Source organism: Peromyscus leucopus, chromosome 1 (assembly GCF_004664715.2).
Source record: "Peromyscus leucopus breed LL Stock chromosome 1, UCI_PerLeu_2.1, whole genome shotgun sequence".
NCBI classification, from domain to species: domain Eukaryota; kingdom Metazoa; phylum Chordata; class Mammalia; order Rodentia; family Cricetidae; genus Peromyscus; species Peromyscus leucopus.
The window spans coordinates 166,459,644-166,477,011 of NC_051063.1; the positions used below are offsets into that span (position 1 = coordinate 166,459,644).

The following is a 17,368-nucleotide window of genomic DNA, read 5'->3' on the forward strand; positions in this document are numbered from 1 at the left end:
AAACATTCCTCAAATGTCCCTTTTCCCTTGTTTCTGAGACTGGCCTGGACTCTCCGCCAGGCTGCTTCCTGAAGCTTGTACACACCGCTGATGGAACATTCCTTCTCAGACTTTCTTCCTCCTGGCTTTCCCTCAGATATGCTGAGTGGCCACTCTTGAAAGCTCCACTCAGGACAGTTTTGCAGCTGTGGGTGTTTGTGGTGCTGGGGATGGAAGCTGGGGCCTCCTGGAAGCTGGACAAGCGCTCTGCACGCTAACTACACCCTGCTGTTGTTTTGGTTTTGACCTTGGCCTTGCTATGGATCCCTGTCTGTGTTGGAACTGAGAAGACTGGGCTGCTTTCAACTGCTGTTGCCCCTGCCTCATCCTCCTGAGGGCCCCCCTCCAGGTAAAAACAAGCAAAATGGCTGCTCTCTTTTCTCCAAATTTTTCTGTCCTCTGCTTGTGCCTGGCTAGCTCCTTTGGAAATCTGAATTCCTGTCCCCTCCAGGCTGAGGCCTGGTCAAAACCGAAATGCTTCTTTCTGGGCATGGTGGCACACGTTTTGTTTTAGTTGGTTTTTTGAGACAGGGTTTCTCTATGTAGCTCCGGCTGATCTGGAATTCTCTTTAGACCAGGCTGGCTTTGAACTTACGGAGATCCACCTGTCTCTGCCTCAGACCCTCATGCCTGGCCTGTGGCACACTTTTAATTCCAGCACTTAGGAGGCACTGAAGGCAGATCAGTCTGGTCTACATACAAATGAGACCACCTCCAACCCAACCCAACTGCAAAGCTTATGTGACTCCCCTTCCCAGGCTGACTGCCCGTGTGAACTGGTTGGTTTGTGTCACATTTTGCTTTGAGTGTGTTCTGGTCCCCAGCTCTCCTTCCTGTGTGCTGAAGCACAGCCTTTCTGCCTCCAGTCCTGGGCAGGGCAATACTGATACATGGGGGTGAGGCCCAAAGGCGGCCTGGTGAGTAGATGGCAGGACAAGTCTGTGTCTCAACCCTTCTTTTCTTGTGAGATCTATTTTTACTTCTGTGTGTATGCATGTGCGCAGGTGTCCTTGGAGGCCAGAGGAGTCAGTTCCTCCTGGAACTGAACGATCTTGGTCCAATTTGGCACCACTAACCTGACATGAACCCCAAGAGTCGCACGATGTGGGTGCTGGGAACTGAACCCGGATCCTCTGCAAGAGCAGCACCCACGCTTCACTGCCAGGTCCCACAGCCATTCCCGATCGTTTGGAGGGCAAACCCCGTTCCCTAGATCTTCGGCCTGGTGCCTCCCTGTTCTCCTCTTATTGATCACTCGGTCCACCTTCAGAAAACCCGCCTGCTTCTCCCAACCTCCCGCTCCCTGCCCACCCCTCACACACAGGTCTCCATGGAGGCTGTCCTGGTTCTGGAGCCGTTCTTCCAGAGGTCGCAAAAGGGTGGCCTGGTGGTCTCACGAGACCCACAGCAGATTTTGTTTGGTCCTCAGTGTGTGTGGTTTTGGTTTGAAGGCCGTCAGGTGGGGCAAGTGTTCTCCAGGTTCGCCACAGTCCCTAGCATCCCATGTCTCAGAGCCACGGGCACACACTGGCTGCATGGCCAAGTCACCACCTTCACGTCTTCAGCTGCCACCTGGGTCCCCTATTCTGTCTTTCATTTGTGAGAATCACCCAGGGGAGGGGCCTCGAAGGACAAGAGGACTCCCAGCCCCTCCCAGCCAGACCCCAGGGCAGGTGCAGCAGCTCACCAGCTGGCAGGGGCCATGCTGCCACACGAGTGGGTGGATTGTCAGGGAGAAGGAAAGCCCACGGCCAGAAGGATAATCAAATTGGATCTTTACTGAGCTATGGTGAACGCATGGAACACAACACAAACACGTATGATACTAGAGTCCATACTTTAAATTCAAAGTTGAAAAAATACAAATTGAAAAATAGAAATATTTAGTTATTAAAATTTCTCTCTTGTAGTTCTCTTGTGCCTTTGAGCAGAGGCTGGAAGGTTAACACCTGCCCTTCTACACCCAGATGTCAATGCTGGGTCTTGCATGGGACACAGATGGGCAGATGAGAATTCAACCTTGATCCTTAAAACGGAGTTTGTATTTAGGTCTGTAACGAAAACAGTGACTGTCCCAAGTGTGGGCAGCCAGACACTTGGGACACTGCTGGGCAGAGGCGGAGGAACCTCGCCATACGGCAGAACTGCAAGCACCCTGAGGCACGCACGGCAGCTTGCACTGCGGGCTGCGTTCACACAATCAGGAAGAGCGAGCGAGCTAGCCAGCGTTAGCTCAGGTTCAAGTAGAGTACGGCCCTCGGGGGGCTTGGTCTTGGGTCTCACAGTGTGGGTGCCTGGTTCTGGACACCTCATTTCCAGAAACCAGCTGTAGCAAGGGTTAGCAGTCCACTGTTCCAGGCCAGTGGCATCCGTCTGCCAGGACCACACCACAGTCATACATTCAGGAGCTGTTTGTGAATATCCCTGCTGAGACAGATTCAGTGTTCAGAGGGTGGGAACCTCAACCACAAGTTTCTAAGTGACCTCCAGGGAACCAGGGCATGGCTCTGCACACTTGGAGATGAACCAAGTGTGACAATTTGGATTTCCTGCACTTCCTGGTCTCAGATGGTTGGCTCAGTTCAAGCACAGGAAGGCCAGAGTCAAGGCGTCGTGGTGCATCTGAATTCCTGGTGATTGAGGCTAGGACCTGACCTGGGTCCTTGACAAACAGTGCCACTTGGGATCGAGGTACGGGATGGCCCCCCTCTGATGGATGGCCTGATCACCATTACAGGGCTGCAGTTGTGCTTATGAATTCTGATGTGTGTGCATACACAAGAGCGAGCCACTCCAAAGTGAGGGGCTGGCCTGGTGCCGCCTCAGACTTCTTCAGCTGCATGGAGATAACCACCACCACAAATAAATAAAGCTAGCCATGTGGTCGGAGTTTCTGCACAGCCATCAAAAGGCCACAGCTGTGGGTCTGGCAACTGGACCCCATGAGGCCGCTGACTCCTTCCTGTGTGCCTCAGCCTGCAGACGCTGGTCAGACTCACAGGACAGCCTTGAGGATGGAGTTCTGGTCAGGACACGGGAGCTCTTTCCACATCGCTCCACGGCTCCTACTCCTGGCTCTCCAAAGCCTCGCTGGCTCTGAGGGCCCTTTTCAGCTCCTGCAGGAGCAGGTCGCGGCTCTGCGCGGTGTACTGGTCGTAGCTCTTACTGTGCTGGGACTCATAGTGACGCTTCAGGTTGTACTCTTTCAGCACTGACACGTTTTTTTTGCATATTAAGCACGTAGGCATGCTCTTCACTTCCACAAAGAAATAGTCTCGCTCCCACTTTTCTCGAAACACGCGGCCCTCTCCTTCTTTCTTTCGTTTGGCCACTTTTGAAGGAGACATGGGTACAAGAAAGATTTCACTTTTCTCTGAATGCTACCACAGAACCACCACGGTGCCAGCCCCGTGACGGAGGCAGGGCCCCGGCCTCACCGTGGAAGAGCAAGAGAGAGCGGTGAGGACTGTGGCGAACCCAAGAGCAGGCGCCCACTGACGGGGCGGAGCCAGCGAGCACTGCCAGGCAGAAGGGTGGGCCCGGGCTGCCAGGCTTCGGGCATTCGAGAGGAGTAATTGTGCGTGTGTGTGAATTTCACTCGAGTTCAGCTGACTGGAAGGAAGTGACGCATGCAGACACAGGGAAGGCCAAACAAAACTCATCTGTGGTGGCCCACGGGCCACAGACTGCAGCCGCTCTCCTGGGACGGGTGGGGGACCTGCACTTTAACCAGTGTCCCAAACCCAGGCGGTGGGAGTCCAGGGACAGACCCCACTCACAGTTAACATGTGCCTGTGTGACAGACATCTCACTCCATCTCCAGGGGAGACCACCTGCGGACAGGGGCTTCCCCGCCTCCCCACACCTCCCCTGGAACCCAGTGCCTGCTCTGTGTGCATCCTTGACTATTACGGCTTCAAGCACAGCACACGCTGTCCCATGGGGACATCCTGAGTTCCTGGTGTGGCATGTCACCTCAACAGTCCCGTAACCTGCCTCTTGCCTGCCCTGCTCTTACATGCCATGGAGCCTTCCGGACACGGGCCCACTGGCGGTCTCCGTGGTCCTGCATCCCCAGGACAAATCTCAAGCATTGCAGTCTGGACTCTCCAGCCTTGGCTCCTCCCTGTACCGCTCATGTCCCAGGAGCCTCCACTTCCTAACCCTGCACCTAGGTCCCTTTTCTGTGGCTTTCGCTCTCTGCACCTAGGTCCCTCCTGGCTCCCAACTGCTGCTTCTCCTTCCAGGCTCCTCGAACCCTGGCTGGGTCAGAGGCATTCTGGGCCCTGGAACCCCGAGCACACAGGAGCTGTACACTACCTGCCCGCCTGCCTCTGAGCCTCCCAGACCCAGGCCACACCATGCTGCCTCCAACTCACCCCGGCCCAGCACCACCCAGCCGGGGCCTGGGGAGTCTGCAAGGCGAGAGCAAAGACAGCCCTGGGGGCGTCAGTGACGGGAGCCGGGCATTGTTAAAAGGAACTTTATTGGGTGTTGGGTTCAGATGAGGTCCATGAGGATGTCGTCCTCCATGACGCTGGGCTGCAGGCCCGGCTGGGGGACCGGGCCCCGGGGACCCCCGCTCAGCAGCATCTGACCTGGGGGGCAGTGGGAAGGGACTGCATCTCCCAGTGGTCCCTGCCTGGGGCCGTTGAGGACCCTGGGCCTCTCATCCCACCTCTTCAGGGCACACAAGGCAGTCAAGTTTCTAGGAAGCTCCAGGGACCGCCAGAGCCAAGATCCTTGTAAGCCCAGCTAGATGCAGACACTTTCCTCTGTCCCTTTGGGACCCCTTCCCCAGCAGCTGCACTGACCCTAAGACAGCTCCTAGCAGCCCAGGACAGTGGAGAAGGTTGTGGCAGGTTCTCTCTGAGGCCTTGCTCCTATGGCTGAACTTCCCGCGGCCCTGTGAGCCCCCTAGAGCTATGGGCTAATGGGTTCCTTGCCGGTGGCTGCAGGAACTCCCAGCCTAAAGCCCCGCCCTCCCCTGGACACCCTTACCTGGCAGTGGAGCCCGCTGGGGAAGCTGGGTGGGCCAAGACTGGGCAGGCGGAGGGTGCAGGAGCTGCGGCCCCAGCTGGGGCTGGCCCAGGCCCTGATGTGGCGGCAGCAGTGCGGGGGCCCCTGGAGGCTGCAGATGGTGCAGGGAGGCCTGGGGTGGGGGCACCCCGGTCTGGGGCTGAGAAAGACAAAGACGGGCTCAGCGGACCCGGCCTGTGCTCCGGGAAGGCCCTGCTGGTACAGCCCACCTCTTCCTCCAGAACCCCGGGGAGGAACCCGCAGGCCTGCTGGTCTAGTCCCAAGTCTCACCGGTGGGGGGTTGAGAAGGAGGCTCCGCAACTGGGGGTTGGCCCCAGGGTTCTGGGGCCGAAGGATGGGTCCGGAAGGAGGTGGGCCGGGGGCTGCTCCTGGAGGACCCTGGGGTGCCCCTGTCGGGGCCTGGGTCGTCCCTTGGGGCTGGGGCTGCCCTGTAGCCACAGAGGCCCCCACTGCGCCCTGAGGCTGGGGCTGGGGCGCACGGAGCTGGAGCTGGGGAAGAGACAACATGAAGGACAGGCGGTAGGGTAGCTGCCCCGACTCCACCCGGCCCCCACCCCACCCCCACCAGTCCCCACCCGAGTCCTCACTAGATTCTGCGGGGGCCTCGCTTGGTCCTCCAGAATGGGGCCCAGGCCTGGAGGCGCCTGCTGTGCCCCCATCTGCACGGGGACAGAGAGGACAGGTCAGTGTGAGGGAAGGCGGTCTGAACCTGCTGGAGGACCTGGTGTGCAGGAGCAGGGTGCTTTTCTCTGGGGATACACCATCGAGGAGGTGCGTCACACCCTGCCTGGGCATCAGGGCAGGCCTGCGTCAGGGACTGAAGTGGACGCGAGAAGGGACAAAAGCTGCTTCGCTAGGACACTCAGGGGACATGGGACTCGGGTAAGCTGTCTTGGCAGAGAGACAGGAGGCCGTGGTGACTGGCTGAGCGGGCTCCGGGGAGCTGAGAGGACTCTGCCTTGCCATCTCCACACTCACCCCTCGCTGCTGCTGCTCCAGCTTCTGCTGCTGGACCTGCTTGTGGTTGGTGATGACCTGGCGGATGCCGTTGACAAAGCCGCTCTGGTCGTAGGGGATGAGGCCCATGAAGATCTTCTTCTTAGACGAGTACAGGAGCATCAGCACCCGCACCTCGCACGGGGCTGTGTGTGGGAAGTGCACGCAGCCCGCCTGCGGACAGAGACTCTTCAGAGGCAGCCTACCAGAGCCGCACAGGATGCCCCACCGCATTCCATAAACGTCTACAAGCCCTATGGGCAAGAGGCAGGGAGGTCCACCACACAAGGCCAGGGAGAGCGGGTCAGCTTGGCAGCTGCCCTGGAACCAGAACACTGAGAGTGGCAGGTACTCCAAGGGCAGAGGAAGCCCGAGCACCTGCTGACCACTCGGGAGAGGCCCACGGCGACCCTGACTGTCTCCAGTCATGGCTCACTCTGCACAGCACTGGGCTGCCTCCCCAACTCAAGCTGGAAAGGGCTCTGCTGGGGAGGATGCCAGAAGTCGGGGCTAGACCCTTGAGGGTGGCTCTGTCTCTCCACCAGTGCCTACCGGCATGGACCAGAGAAGAGCAACATCACAAGACAGCCACTTTGGGAGTCTCCCCACAGGCTCCAGGGAACTGGCTTTGTCTACCTGGGTTTACTTCTCAGGACCTGTAACCGGTGCCCACCACCACACACCCCTCTCCTTTTCACAGACCAGCACAGAAGAGGCAGCGCCAGCCAGGCCAGGGCCCTGGTGACTGTCCTCCCCACAGGGCTGCAGCGTAGGGACCCAGCTCTGGCCCAGATAAAAGGGGGCCTGGTTGGAAGTTTTGGACATTTCTCATTTCCTAAAGGAGATTACAGTCATCGCCTCTTCCCGAATGCTGAAAGGGTACTGAGAAGCTGAGGTAACTATCTTGGGCCTGTGAGAGGCCTAGGCAGTGATAACACTGAGCTCCCCCTCGGGTCCTGTTCTACAGCAAAAAACACCAGTTCCTGCTACTCAGTCTTGGAACATTCCCCCAGAATTCAGTGTTTGCAGGAGGAAGCCAGCAGATGGGCCACACCATCGAGGGTTCTGGGCCCAGCTGAGCTTCCCGCCAACAGCCCCAGCAGAATCCCACAGACAGGAAACAAATGCAGCAGGCAACCACCTCAGCTGAGGTGCAAAGGGCTGAGAGGCTGATGATCACCGGTACTCTCTCTCTCTGCCTGGGGAAGCAGCTAGGCAGAAGTCACTGTGTCTAACCCCATGCACACGGGCACTTGTGTCTTCCCTGACACAAGTGCCAGCCCGCTAGCACCCAGGAAGGTGAGCGGACGTGGAAGGCGCCTCCACTGATACAACAGGTTCTATGAGTCATGAGGGCAGGCCCTACGCAACAACCTGGGGACACAGAGAAGAACAGGGCCAGAGAAGCCAGGCCTGACTGCACATGGCTACAAATCCAGCCCTCAGGACCTGAGGCAGGACGTCCAGGTGGAGGTCTTACTACATGGCAAGACTTGTCTCAAATCAACAAAAAAAACAGCCCCATGGGACAGGGATGCAGCAGGAGCCAGGCATGTGGTTAGACAAGGCCCAGGTCCAATCTGTGGCACCATAAATAAACCACAAGGGAAGACGGCAGCCCCTGGGCTCAGGTCCCTGGGGTCCTCCCACAGCCAGCAGAGTGGGGCAGACATTAGCGCCCACCCACTGCCCTCACTCACAAAGCCATTGCCCATGATGCGGTAGAGGCCTTTGAGGGACTCCAGGTCCTTGTTGGTGAAGTGGAACTGAACCATTCTTGAGTTCCGGAACAGCGGGCCCAGGGTGGTCTGGAAACAGGCAGGCATCACATGGGGCAACACGTGGTAGGGAAGCATTGTGTGGGGAACAGGGGATAAGGGTGAGGCAGGCCTTGGCCTGGCAGGACTCACCAGCAGTTGCTGAGGGATGAGCTGCATGATCAGTTTCTGGGGCCACTGCTCAGTCTTCCTGGGAGAGACAGAGGAGAATGAGGAGAGGGGACAGGCTGAACCTGGCCCTCCCCTGACGGAATACCTACAGGTTTTCTCCGTGGTTCACATAGACCTGGCAAGGCAGAGACCTCGTCAGCTTGGTGTTGGCATCCACAGACGCAGGCTTTGGTTTCTAAAGAGAAAGGGTGAATCAGCCAGGGCCTCCTGACTCAACCTCTACCTTCCCAGCAACCTCACACTCAGGCTCCCAAAGTCCACAAATTTTGGGCCCCTTCTCTGGGCCCAAAATCTTATTTCCAGAAGCCGTAATCTCTAGGGCCCTGCTGGAAGCCCAAATTCTAGGTTTTGCTGTGTGTGTGTGAGAGAGATGGAAATGGAGGCCCTGTGCCTGGTAGGCAATTGTTCAACTACTGAGCTTCAACATAAATTTCTTTTTTCTTTTTTTTTTTTTTTTTGGTTTTTTTTCTGGCTGTGGCTGTCCTGGAACTCACTCTGTAGACCAGGCTGGCCTTGAACTCACAGAGATCCACCTGCCTCTGCCTCCCAAGTGCTAGGATTAAGGCGTGTAGGTTTCTCTGTGTAGCCCTGCCTGTCCTGGAACTTGTTCTGTAGACCAGACTGGCCTCGAACTCATAGATATCCACCTGCCTCTGCCTCCCAAGTGCTGGGATTAAAGGTGTGCGCCACCACCGCCTGGCTCGACATAACTCTTGAAGGCCAACTGTGATATCTGGTCCATAGATCCTCGATTTCCTCTGGACTAACCTCCATCTGCAAGTGCTCATGCCTCTGGGAGCTACCCACTTTCCACACTCCCAACAAGCTCTCAAACCCGCTCACCTCTTGCCACTCGAGGACCCCACTCCAGGCCAGGAGCTTGTTGGACACGGACTGTTGCCCACCAAGTGCAGGAGCCCCAAGCTGGGCTGGTGAAGGACCACTGACGCCCCCTGGGGCTACAGTGCCTGCCTGCTGAGGACAGACGGCAATGAGGGACACGCCATCTCAAGGAGTGGCCGCCCTAACAGGGGCAGGACAAAGGTCCCTCCCTTACTCCACCACCAGGCATACCCATCATGAAGAACCAGACCCCAAGAACTACAGGGCACCTCAGAACAGTTCAAGGCCCACATTCCTGCCCCAGAGCTGCAAAGCACATCTGTGAGCTTCGAGACGTTGTTCCCAGGCCCCTTGCAGAAGGCCGCACCCTTCCCACCTACCATGCGTCCCTGGGGTAGGGGATAGGGCTGGGTGCTGTGAGGACGCCTACCATAGATGGAGCCCCAGACTGCGCAGTGGGTGCCAGGCCTGGTCCAGGGGCCACGGTGGAGACTAGGCTAGGCTGGGAAGCAGGAGGTGGCTTCGGGCCTCCAGGAGGCCCAGGAGCCAACGAGGGTGCTGGGGCTTGGCTGAAGGGGGGCCCCACTCCTGAAGCTGCTTGCTGGAGAGGGTTGATGGGTGAGACTGTGGGAAAGACAAGCATGAGTGGGCAGCAGGGTCAGAAAGCCAGTCAACACCCCCTGCCCCCCAGCCCCACCCCATCTCTTCCAGGACTCACAGCGGGGGCCCAGCCCGGCCTTCTGGTTCTTGGCAGCCTCCACGGCGTTCTGTGCAGCCACCTGAGCAGCACTGAGGTTTCCGGGGACCTGCCCAAGGGAGAAGACCGTGCACCCTACAACTACGCACAGCTCCATGACCCAGGGGCTCTGGACTCCATCACCACAGGGGCCCTTCCCCGGCCTGTGGGGCCCCTCACACTGTAACCCCAATGTTTCATTAGGTCCTCCCCGAGGCCATGGCTCTGCTGGGCTCCAGGAGCTGGGTCCCCGATAACAACCTCACCTGGTACTGTGGTGGGACAGGGGGCAGAGCCTGTGGGGGCGCTGCTGAGAGTGTGGCCGCTGAGGATGGAGCTGGTGGCAGAGGAACCGGCTGCTTGGGCTGCAGAGGGCCTGGGGCTGAGCTGCCACCAACTGAGACGGGAAAGACAACCAGGGCGGAGACAGGGTCAGGGTGGGAAGGGGGACCCAGTCCGTGCTAAGAGAGGAGCCCTCCGTGTGCAGACCCAAGCCTCACCAGGCAGGACGAGGCCGCGCACCAGCACCATGTGCCGCGGGTCCTGGCTCACATCTGCTGGCGCCTGCAATGGTTCCAGCAGGGCAGGAGGAGCTGCCTTCTCGAACAGGAGCCGAAGGGCTGGCAGCTTTCTTGGAGAAACAATGGAGAAGTGGATACCGCGCTGCAGGAAGGGACGGTGTAAGAACGGGGCCTCCATCATTGGGTTGGGGCCAGCCTCTGCCCCCACTTCCCGGTGGGACAGTCTGGCCCTAAAACCACAGCCTTCATCAGACTGGTGGGCAGGGGATGGCAAAGCTGGCCCTGGTTTGCAGAGGATTCCGAGTTTAGACAATCTTAAGAAGACTCTGGATTTCAGACCCCAGCCTGCGGTCCAGAGGCGAACCCGACCTCACAAACCGGGGCACGGGCCCTCCCTCCCCTCCCTCCCCCCTCACAAGCCGGGTCCCGGGGCCCCCCCACTCAGCACCGCAGCTCACCTCGCCGATCTTCTGCACCAGGCTCTCGGTCGTGCAGCCTGAGTAGGTGGTGCTCTCCACAGCAGGCAGCAGGTAGGGGGGCGAGTTGCAGATGAGGAGACAGACTCGGTGTGTCTGGCCACTGCCGGGGGACAAGGAGCAGGCACTCAAGCCAACAGCAGCTGACAACACTGAGCCTCTGGGGTTAGTGACAGCTTGAAGTCACTACTGGACAAGGGCACAGGAGGGCCCAGCTGGTCGGGGGCATGGCCTGGCCTGGCCTGCGCAGGGCCCCTGTTCCTGCCCCCCCAGGGTGGGGTCGAGGAGGACTGGGGGGGGTCGAGGAGGACTCCCCGGGGGGGGGGTCGAGGAGGACTCCCGGGGGGGTCGAGGAGGACTCCCCAGGGTGGGGTCGAGGAGGACTGGGGGGGGTCGAGGAGGACTCCCCAGGGGGGTGCACTCACATCTGCTCCCGCATCTTCTTGAAGTCATCAAACAGCTGCAGGGCGGTGCTCAGGCCCTCGGCGATGAGGCTGCAGCTCTCACCTCCACCGCCCATGAACCTGAGGGACACAGGCAGTCGGCACCCCCTCCCCTCCCATCCCACACCGCACCGCGCCTTGTCATGGGGACCATCCCCGAGATTTACTGGGTGACAAAGCACGGCTGGGTAGGGAGAAAAAGATAGGAGAGGGTATCAGAGAGGGAGGAGAAGGACCCAGGACACCGAGCCGGCCCTGCGCCTCAGTCCTGGTGTGCCCAACGCCCTGACCACCCACTGCTGTCCTTTCCCAAGGGGCCACCCACTGCTCTGGTTTCTTTCTTCCTTTTCTTCCTCTCACTATGTAGCTCTGGCTGTCCTGCAACTCACTTAGAAGAACTAAACCAGGGTGACTTTGAACTCAGAGATCACCCTGCCTCTGCCTCCCAAGCGCTGGGGTTAAAGGTGTGCGTTACTCTGCCTTTGCTGGATTTTCCTAATATTTTATGTGCATGGTGTTTTGCCTGGATGTCTGTACACCACACACATGCCTGGTGACCTTAGAGGCCAGGAGAGAGCATCAGGTCCCCAGAAACCAGAGTTACAGGTGGTTGTGAACTACCAAATGGGTGCTGGGAATCAAACCCGGGTCCTCTGGAAAAGCAGCCAGTGCTCTTAACTCCTGAGCCTTCCATCTCTGCAGCCCATCCTCCTCCCTCAGCCTCCCAGAGGAGGGAGGAACACTATCTATCCTAGGACAGCGCCCCACCCCTGAACTGCTACGGGTGAAATGTACTCGCAGTGATAACGGTCAGGTCAACCACAGTAACTCCGTGTTACCTTCCTGGAAACAGTCTCTAGACCAGTAATGAGAGAGACAGAAGTAGTCACAGAACCCCAATTCAGAGACACTTCCATCCCTATGAAAAAGGGGGGCCGGGTGGTGGTGGCGCACGCCTTTAATCCCAGCACTCGGGAGGCAGAGGCAGATGGATCTCTGTGAGTTCGAGGCCAGCCTGGGCTACAGAGTGAGATCCAGGAAAGGCGCAAAGCTACACAGAGAAACCCTGTCTCGAAAAACCAAAAAAAAAAAAAAAAAAAAAAAAAAAAAAAAAAGGGGGGAAGACGGGCTGGAGAGATGGCTCAGGGGTTAAGAGCACTGACTGCTCTTCCAGAGGTCCTGAGTTCAATTCCCAGCAACCACATGGAAGCTCACAGTCATCAGTAATGAGATCTGGCGCCCTCTTCTGTATACATAATAAATAAATAAATCTTGAAAAGAAAAGCAAAAGAGGAGGATGGGACAGATGTGAACAGGCCATGGGAGACCAAGGGGCCACCAGCAGCCAGAGAGGTCAGGAAGGGGCCTTCCTTCCCGAGTTTCAGGGGCTTTCCACCCTGCCCGTACTGTGGCCTTGGACTTTCAGCCTCCACACTGTCTTCACACACGGCTTCTGGCACTTCCCATGGCCACCACCTAGGAGTCCACCCGCCATGTCCTCCCACAGGGACAGGGCTCAGCCCTCTCATTCCTTGTCACCAGACTGGCCTACCCGCCTGGCCCATAAGAGGCCGACAGCAGAAACAGTTGGCAAATGAATAAATGGCTGTCCAGCCAGTAAAGCCTTGAGCTGGGCCTACATTCTTGCTGTGTCTTCTGTCTGCCAGGCTCACGGAGTGGCTGATGCACATGCCTTTGTCCAGACTCCTCTCTGGAACCCCAAATATCTATCCTCATATGTGCCCAGCATGCCCTCCTCCAGGAAGCCCAACCACCTGACACCACCATCAGGGTAGAGGCCCTGCGGACCCTGGAGAAGCCACGCCTATCGCCCCGCCACCCCCACCCTTCATGACTACCTCTGTGGACTTCACTCAGGAGTCCCAGTCTCCGGCTACAGCTCTACAATTTGTAGAGGTCACACAAAGCTTGGGGCATGGCTTGATGAAGAGATGTGCTTGACATCTCCGGGCATTTCCACACTGTGTCCTCAGGCCCAAGCACCCCGGGGCGTGAAGCCCATCCCGTCCTTCTCCCACAGGGACCTTGCCCTGCTCTGGTCCTTCACCACCCACGCCCTCACCTCTTCTTCTGCAGCAGCAAGAATTTTCATTGTTACTTTTTGGGTTCTGAGACTGGGTTTGGGTAGCCCAAACTGGCCTTGAACTATATAGCTTAGGCTGGCTTGGAACTGCTCCTCCTGAGTAAAGGCATAAACTACCACGTCCGGCTGCAGCAAAAATGCAAGGCCAGAGGTGGAGCGGAGCCACACCAAGACAGCCCTATGTCCAGTCCTGCCACCTCGATTCCTGCTACTGAAGAAACCAAACCACAAGCTGATCAGCTTCTCTGAGACCTGCCTGAGGCAGGGGGAATAGGGGGTGACAGGAACATGCTGAGATATAATGGAGGGGTGCACCTGCCTGGCACTGTGAGGGTGCTGGAGGCTGCACACTGGAGCTGTCTACTGAACACCGCTGCTCAGTGCTGCCAACTTTATTTTAATTAAGAAAATAACTCAGGCCGGGCGGTGGTGGCGCACGCCTTTAATCCCAGCACTTGGGAGGCAGAGGCAGGCGGATCTCTGTGAGTTCGAGGCCAGCCTGGAATACAGAATGAGTTCCAGGAAAGGAGCAAAGCTACACAGAGAAACCCTGTCTCGAAAAACCGGGAAAAAAGAAAGAAAGAAAGAAAGAAAGAAAGAAAGAAAAGAAAGAAAGAAAGAAAGAAAGAAAGAAAAGAACTCGGGCCGGGCGGTGGTGACACACACCTTTAATCCCAGCATTCGGGAGGCAGAAGCAGGCGGATCTCTGTGATTTCCAGGCCAGCCTGGTCTACAGAGTGAGTTCCAGAACAGCCAGGACTACTCAGAGAAACCCTGTCTCGAAAACAAAACAAACAACAAAGCCCAGGGCAAGGCTGCTTCCTAACCATACTGCACACCTTGTCTCCAGCATCATCATCAACAGAAGGTGAAATTTCTCAAACAGGGACAAGCCCTGCTGACTCTCATCCCCATTCCAGCCCTGCCCAGAACATGGGTCACAGGTCTTGATCAAAACAATGACCCTGGAGAGTTAAACAAGGCTAAAATGCCTAGCGGGGGCAGAGGCTTCCAAAACGGGGACCCGTGTTCACAGGGTTCTCAGTGTAGCCGTGGGAGACAGTGCACCATCCAAACAGTACCTCCCTCTTATCCTCAGGAGCCCCGGGCCAGCCTTTTCCCTAAGGGAGGCCCGCCCACTCTCCCCACAGTCTTCACAAGGGAGGTCCGTGTCTCTGAGGGCCTTTCCCGGCAGCTCTCAGTCACTGTGTTCACACAGCTATCTCCTTAAGCCTTGCCGAGCCAGACCCTACTTGGGAGCAGTCCAGAGGAGAAACAGCAGGTACCTAGATTTCCACCAAGGTCCAGAACTGGAGGCAGTAACAGGAAGCAGAGGACAACTGGCTGATAAGAAAAGTCACAGAAGTTCCTCACACAGAAACGTACCCAGGAGACTTACCAGCCAAGTAGGAGTTCAATAGAACAGGCTGGCTGGCATCCAAACGTGATGGAGGCCTCATATGCACTAACCCTGACAGGCAGCAGAGTGGACCCTGGGCGTCACAGAACTCCAGATGGCTGTTACTCAAGTCTTACCTCAATCTAGCCCAGCAGTTCCTAACTAAGGTGCCATCTGCCCTCTAGGAGATGCTTGCGAACATCTGGAGACAACTTTCCAGGGCTGCCGCTGGCAGCTGGCAGGTAAAGGCCAGGGACACTGTGAAACATTCTCCAAGGAGCTGGGACATGGCTCAGAGGCAGAGAGAGCCCTTGCCTAGCGTGGACAAAGCCCTGGCTTCCATCCCCAGCAGCACAAACACACGCACTGCACACACAAAACCCCAACGTCCCAGAGCAACCAGGCCAGGCCTCACAACAAAGAATTATCTAGTTTCAGGAGCTAGAAAGATAGCTCAGTGGTTAAGAGCACCAGCTGCTCTTTCAGAGGACCTGGATTCAATCCCAACATCCGCATGGCAGCTTAGAACTATCTGTAACCAGTTCCAGAGGATCTGGCACTCGTGAACAGACATACAGACAAAACATCAATGCACATAAAATAAATAAAAATCTTGCCGGGCGGTGGTGGCGCACGCCTTTAATCCCAGCACTCGGGAGGCAGAGCCAGGCGGATCTCTGTGAGTTCGAGGCCAGCCTGGTCTACAGAGCGAGATCCAGAACAGGCTCCAAAACTACACAGAGAAACCCTGTCTCAAAATACAAAACAAAAATTAATTAATTAATTTAAATATATATATATAAAAAGACCCAGTCCAAGCCAGGTACACTAAGGCAGCTGAGGAAGGAGGATAGGCAGGAAAAGGCCAGCTCTTGCTACACAGGGACTTTGTGGCTAGCCTGGAAAACCTGACAAGACACTGTCTCCAATTTAAAAAATGGACTGGGGGCTAGAGAAACGGATTTGTGTTAAGAGCACTGGCTGCTCTTCCAGAGGACCCAGGGTGGATTCCCAGCACCCACATGGCAGCTCACGCTGTTTAACTCCAGTTGCAAAGGATCTGACACCCTCTTTGGGCCTCTAAGAGCATCGGGCACACAAGTGGTGCACAGATATGCAGGCAAAACACTTGTACACCTCGAACAAAAATAAACCCGTCTTTTTTAAAAACTCGAGTGCCAAGTGTCAACAACACCTAGAATGGGAAGCCATGCTTAACCGCTAATCCTGACACCTCCAAGTGAAGTGCACGGCCAGCTTTCCACGCCATCTACTATGTGTTTGCACACGCACACACACACCCAGAACACAGCAGACACTTAAAGCACGCCCGTTTCTCCAAAGCAGGAAGGTTAAGAACCAGTGGGGCCTGGATCAGCCGGACTGCGGATTCCACATGGAAAGATCAGCTTCAGAGGTCCTTCCAGCATCCAGCAGTCTACACTGTTGCTTATTTCTAAACCAAGCAGAAGAACAGGGCAAGCAGTAAAGCAGCCACTCACATACAAGGCTACGGTGGTCTGTCTGCCCCCAGGGATCCCACTGCCTGGGTTGTCCATTCTTGCCTGGAACAGGGCAGGCTCGCCTACCAAACAGGCGTAACAAAAGTTGATGGTGTGTCACTTGGTCATCAAAAACCCTGGTAGCTTCCTCTTTGCCCTCTGGGTTCAACCATTCACTTTGAGCAGCGACAGCTCCAGTCTGGGCTCTGTCGACAGTCACAGAGCAAGCCATCTTGGATGTGGCTCTTCCAGACACGCCAGGCAGTGGATGACCACAGCCCTGTGAAACCAGACCCAACACACAGCTGAGCTTATCCTGAGTCCCTGACTCACAGATGGCTTCATAAGGAAGCAACTGTTCAGTCTGAAGTCTAAATTATGTGGCAACGGTCACCCAATAGCATAAAGAACAAATGTAGGGCCTACGGATTTCTCCAACTCAGAAAGCAACAGGGAACACCAAGCAGCCGGGACCCTGCGGTCAGAGTTGTGTTCGAAGGCACCGTGACTACTCCAGGCAGCCCGGCTGCACTCGCTGGCCATGGGGGCACGTCTGCAGTCCCAGAACCAGAAACCAGGAGGCAGGAAGATCAGGAATTCAAGGCAAGCCTCAGCGACATTGTAAGCTACGACCCACCCACAGAAGGAACTCCAGGCCCTGGCGCACTCTGCAGAGCTCAGGCTATCACGAGGTCCCTCCGGGGGTCCCCAACCTGCCCAAAACGGAGGGAAAGCTCACTTGATGCCATCGAGCCAGCTGACGAACTCATAGGCGCTGCTGGTTGGAGCGTGGCACTGCACGTAGGACTCTGGTGCGCAGTCCACGGTGTTGAACACCACCAGGCTGTACTGGGTTCCACCATACTGGGAGGGCAGGACAAAAGAACTTTAAAACCGAGCTCTTCGGCGAGGGACAGGTCCTCCCCGCTCCCTCCCGCCTGCTCGGGACGGCCGGCCTCCTCCCCGTGGCGCGGCCGCACACTCACGTCTCCACCGAAGTCCGTCTCTGCGGGCGGTCCCCCGTTGAAGTACCTGCAAAGACAGGAGGTGCGGCGTCGGCAGGCGCCGTGGCTTAGGGCGGGGGGCGGGGGGCGGGGGGGCCCTCACTCACTCTATGGCGGGCAGCAGGTAATGCTTGCGGAGTCCCTCGAAGTACGGCCCCAGGTTTGCTGTTCCCTCGATCACGAACACCACGTCGGCCACCAGGCCCCCGGCCCGAGACGGGCCCTCGGATCCGGGGACCATGCCCCGCGCCGCCGCCGCCAGCGCCGTAGCTGTTGCCGTCCCGGGACGGGCAGAAGTGCGCCTGCGCGATGCGCG

The 17,368-nt window shown here is 57.3% G+C and overlaps 1 protein-coding gene across 6 annotated transcripts; it reads right to left on the reverse strand.

Annotated features, from left to right (window-relative positions):
• Positions 1-1,797: 1,797 nt before the first annotated feature.
• On the reverse strand, positions 1,798-17,357 carry Med25 (mediator complex subunit 25). 6 transcript variants are annotated; one of them, XM_028858874.2, is made up of 18 exons: positions 17,160-17,357; positions 17,035-17,080; positions 16,788-16,912; positions 11,026-11,124; positions 10,583-10,703; positions 10,104-10,266; positions 9,870-10,000; positions 9,586-9,673; positions 9,298-9,491; positions 8,868-8,996; positions 8,114-8,199; positions 7,986-8,043; positions 7,776-7,883; positions 6,058-6,249; positions 5,667-5,738; positions 5,350-5,568; positions 5,041-5,218; positions 1,866-3,370 (listed from the first exon to the last, which is right to left on the reverse strand). In XM_028858874.2, exons 1-18 carry the CDS (start codon positions 17,291-17,293, stop codon positions 3,105-3,107), a joined length of 2,409 nt encoding a protein of 802 aa, XP_028714707.1. In that variant the 5' UTR covers positions 17,294-17,357; the 3' UTR covers positions 1,866-3,104. The 6 variants fall into 6 exon arrangements, with proteins under 6 accessions (XP_028714708.1, XP_028714707.1, XP_028714706.1 ...); XM_028858873.2 differs by having other exon boundaries at positions 8,868-8,999; XM_028858877.2 differs by lacking the exon at positions 1,866-3,370 and adding an exon at positions 4,508-4,637.
• Positions 17,358-17,368: the final 11 nt, after the last annotated feature.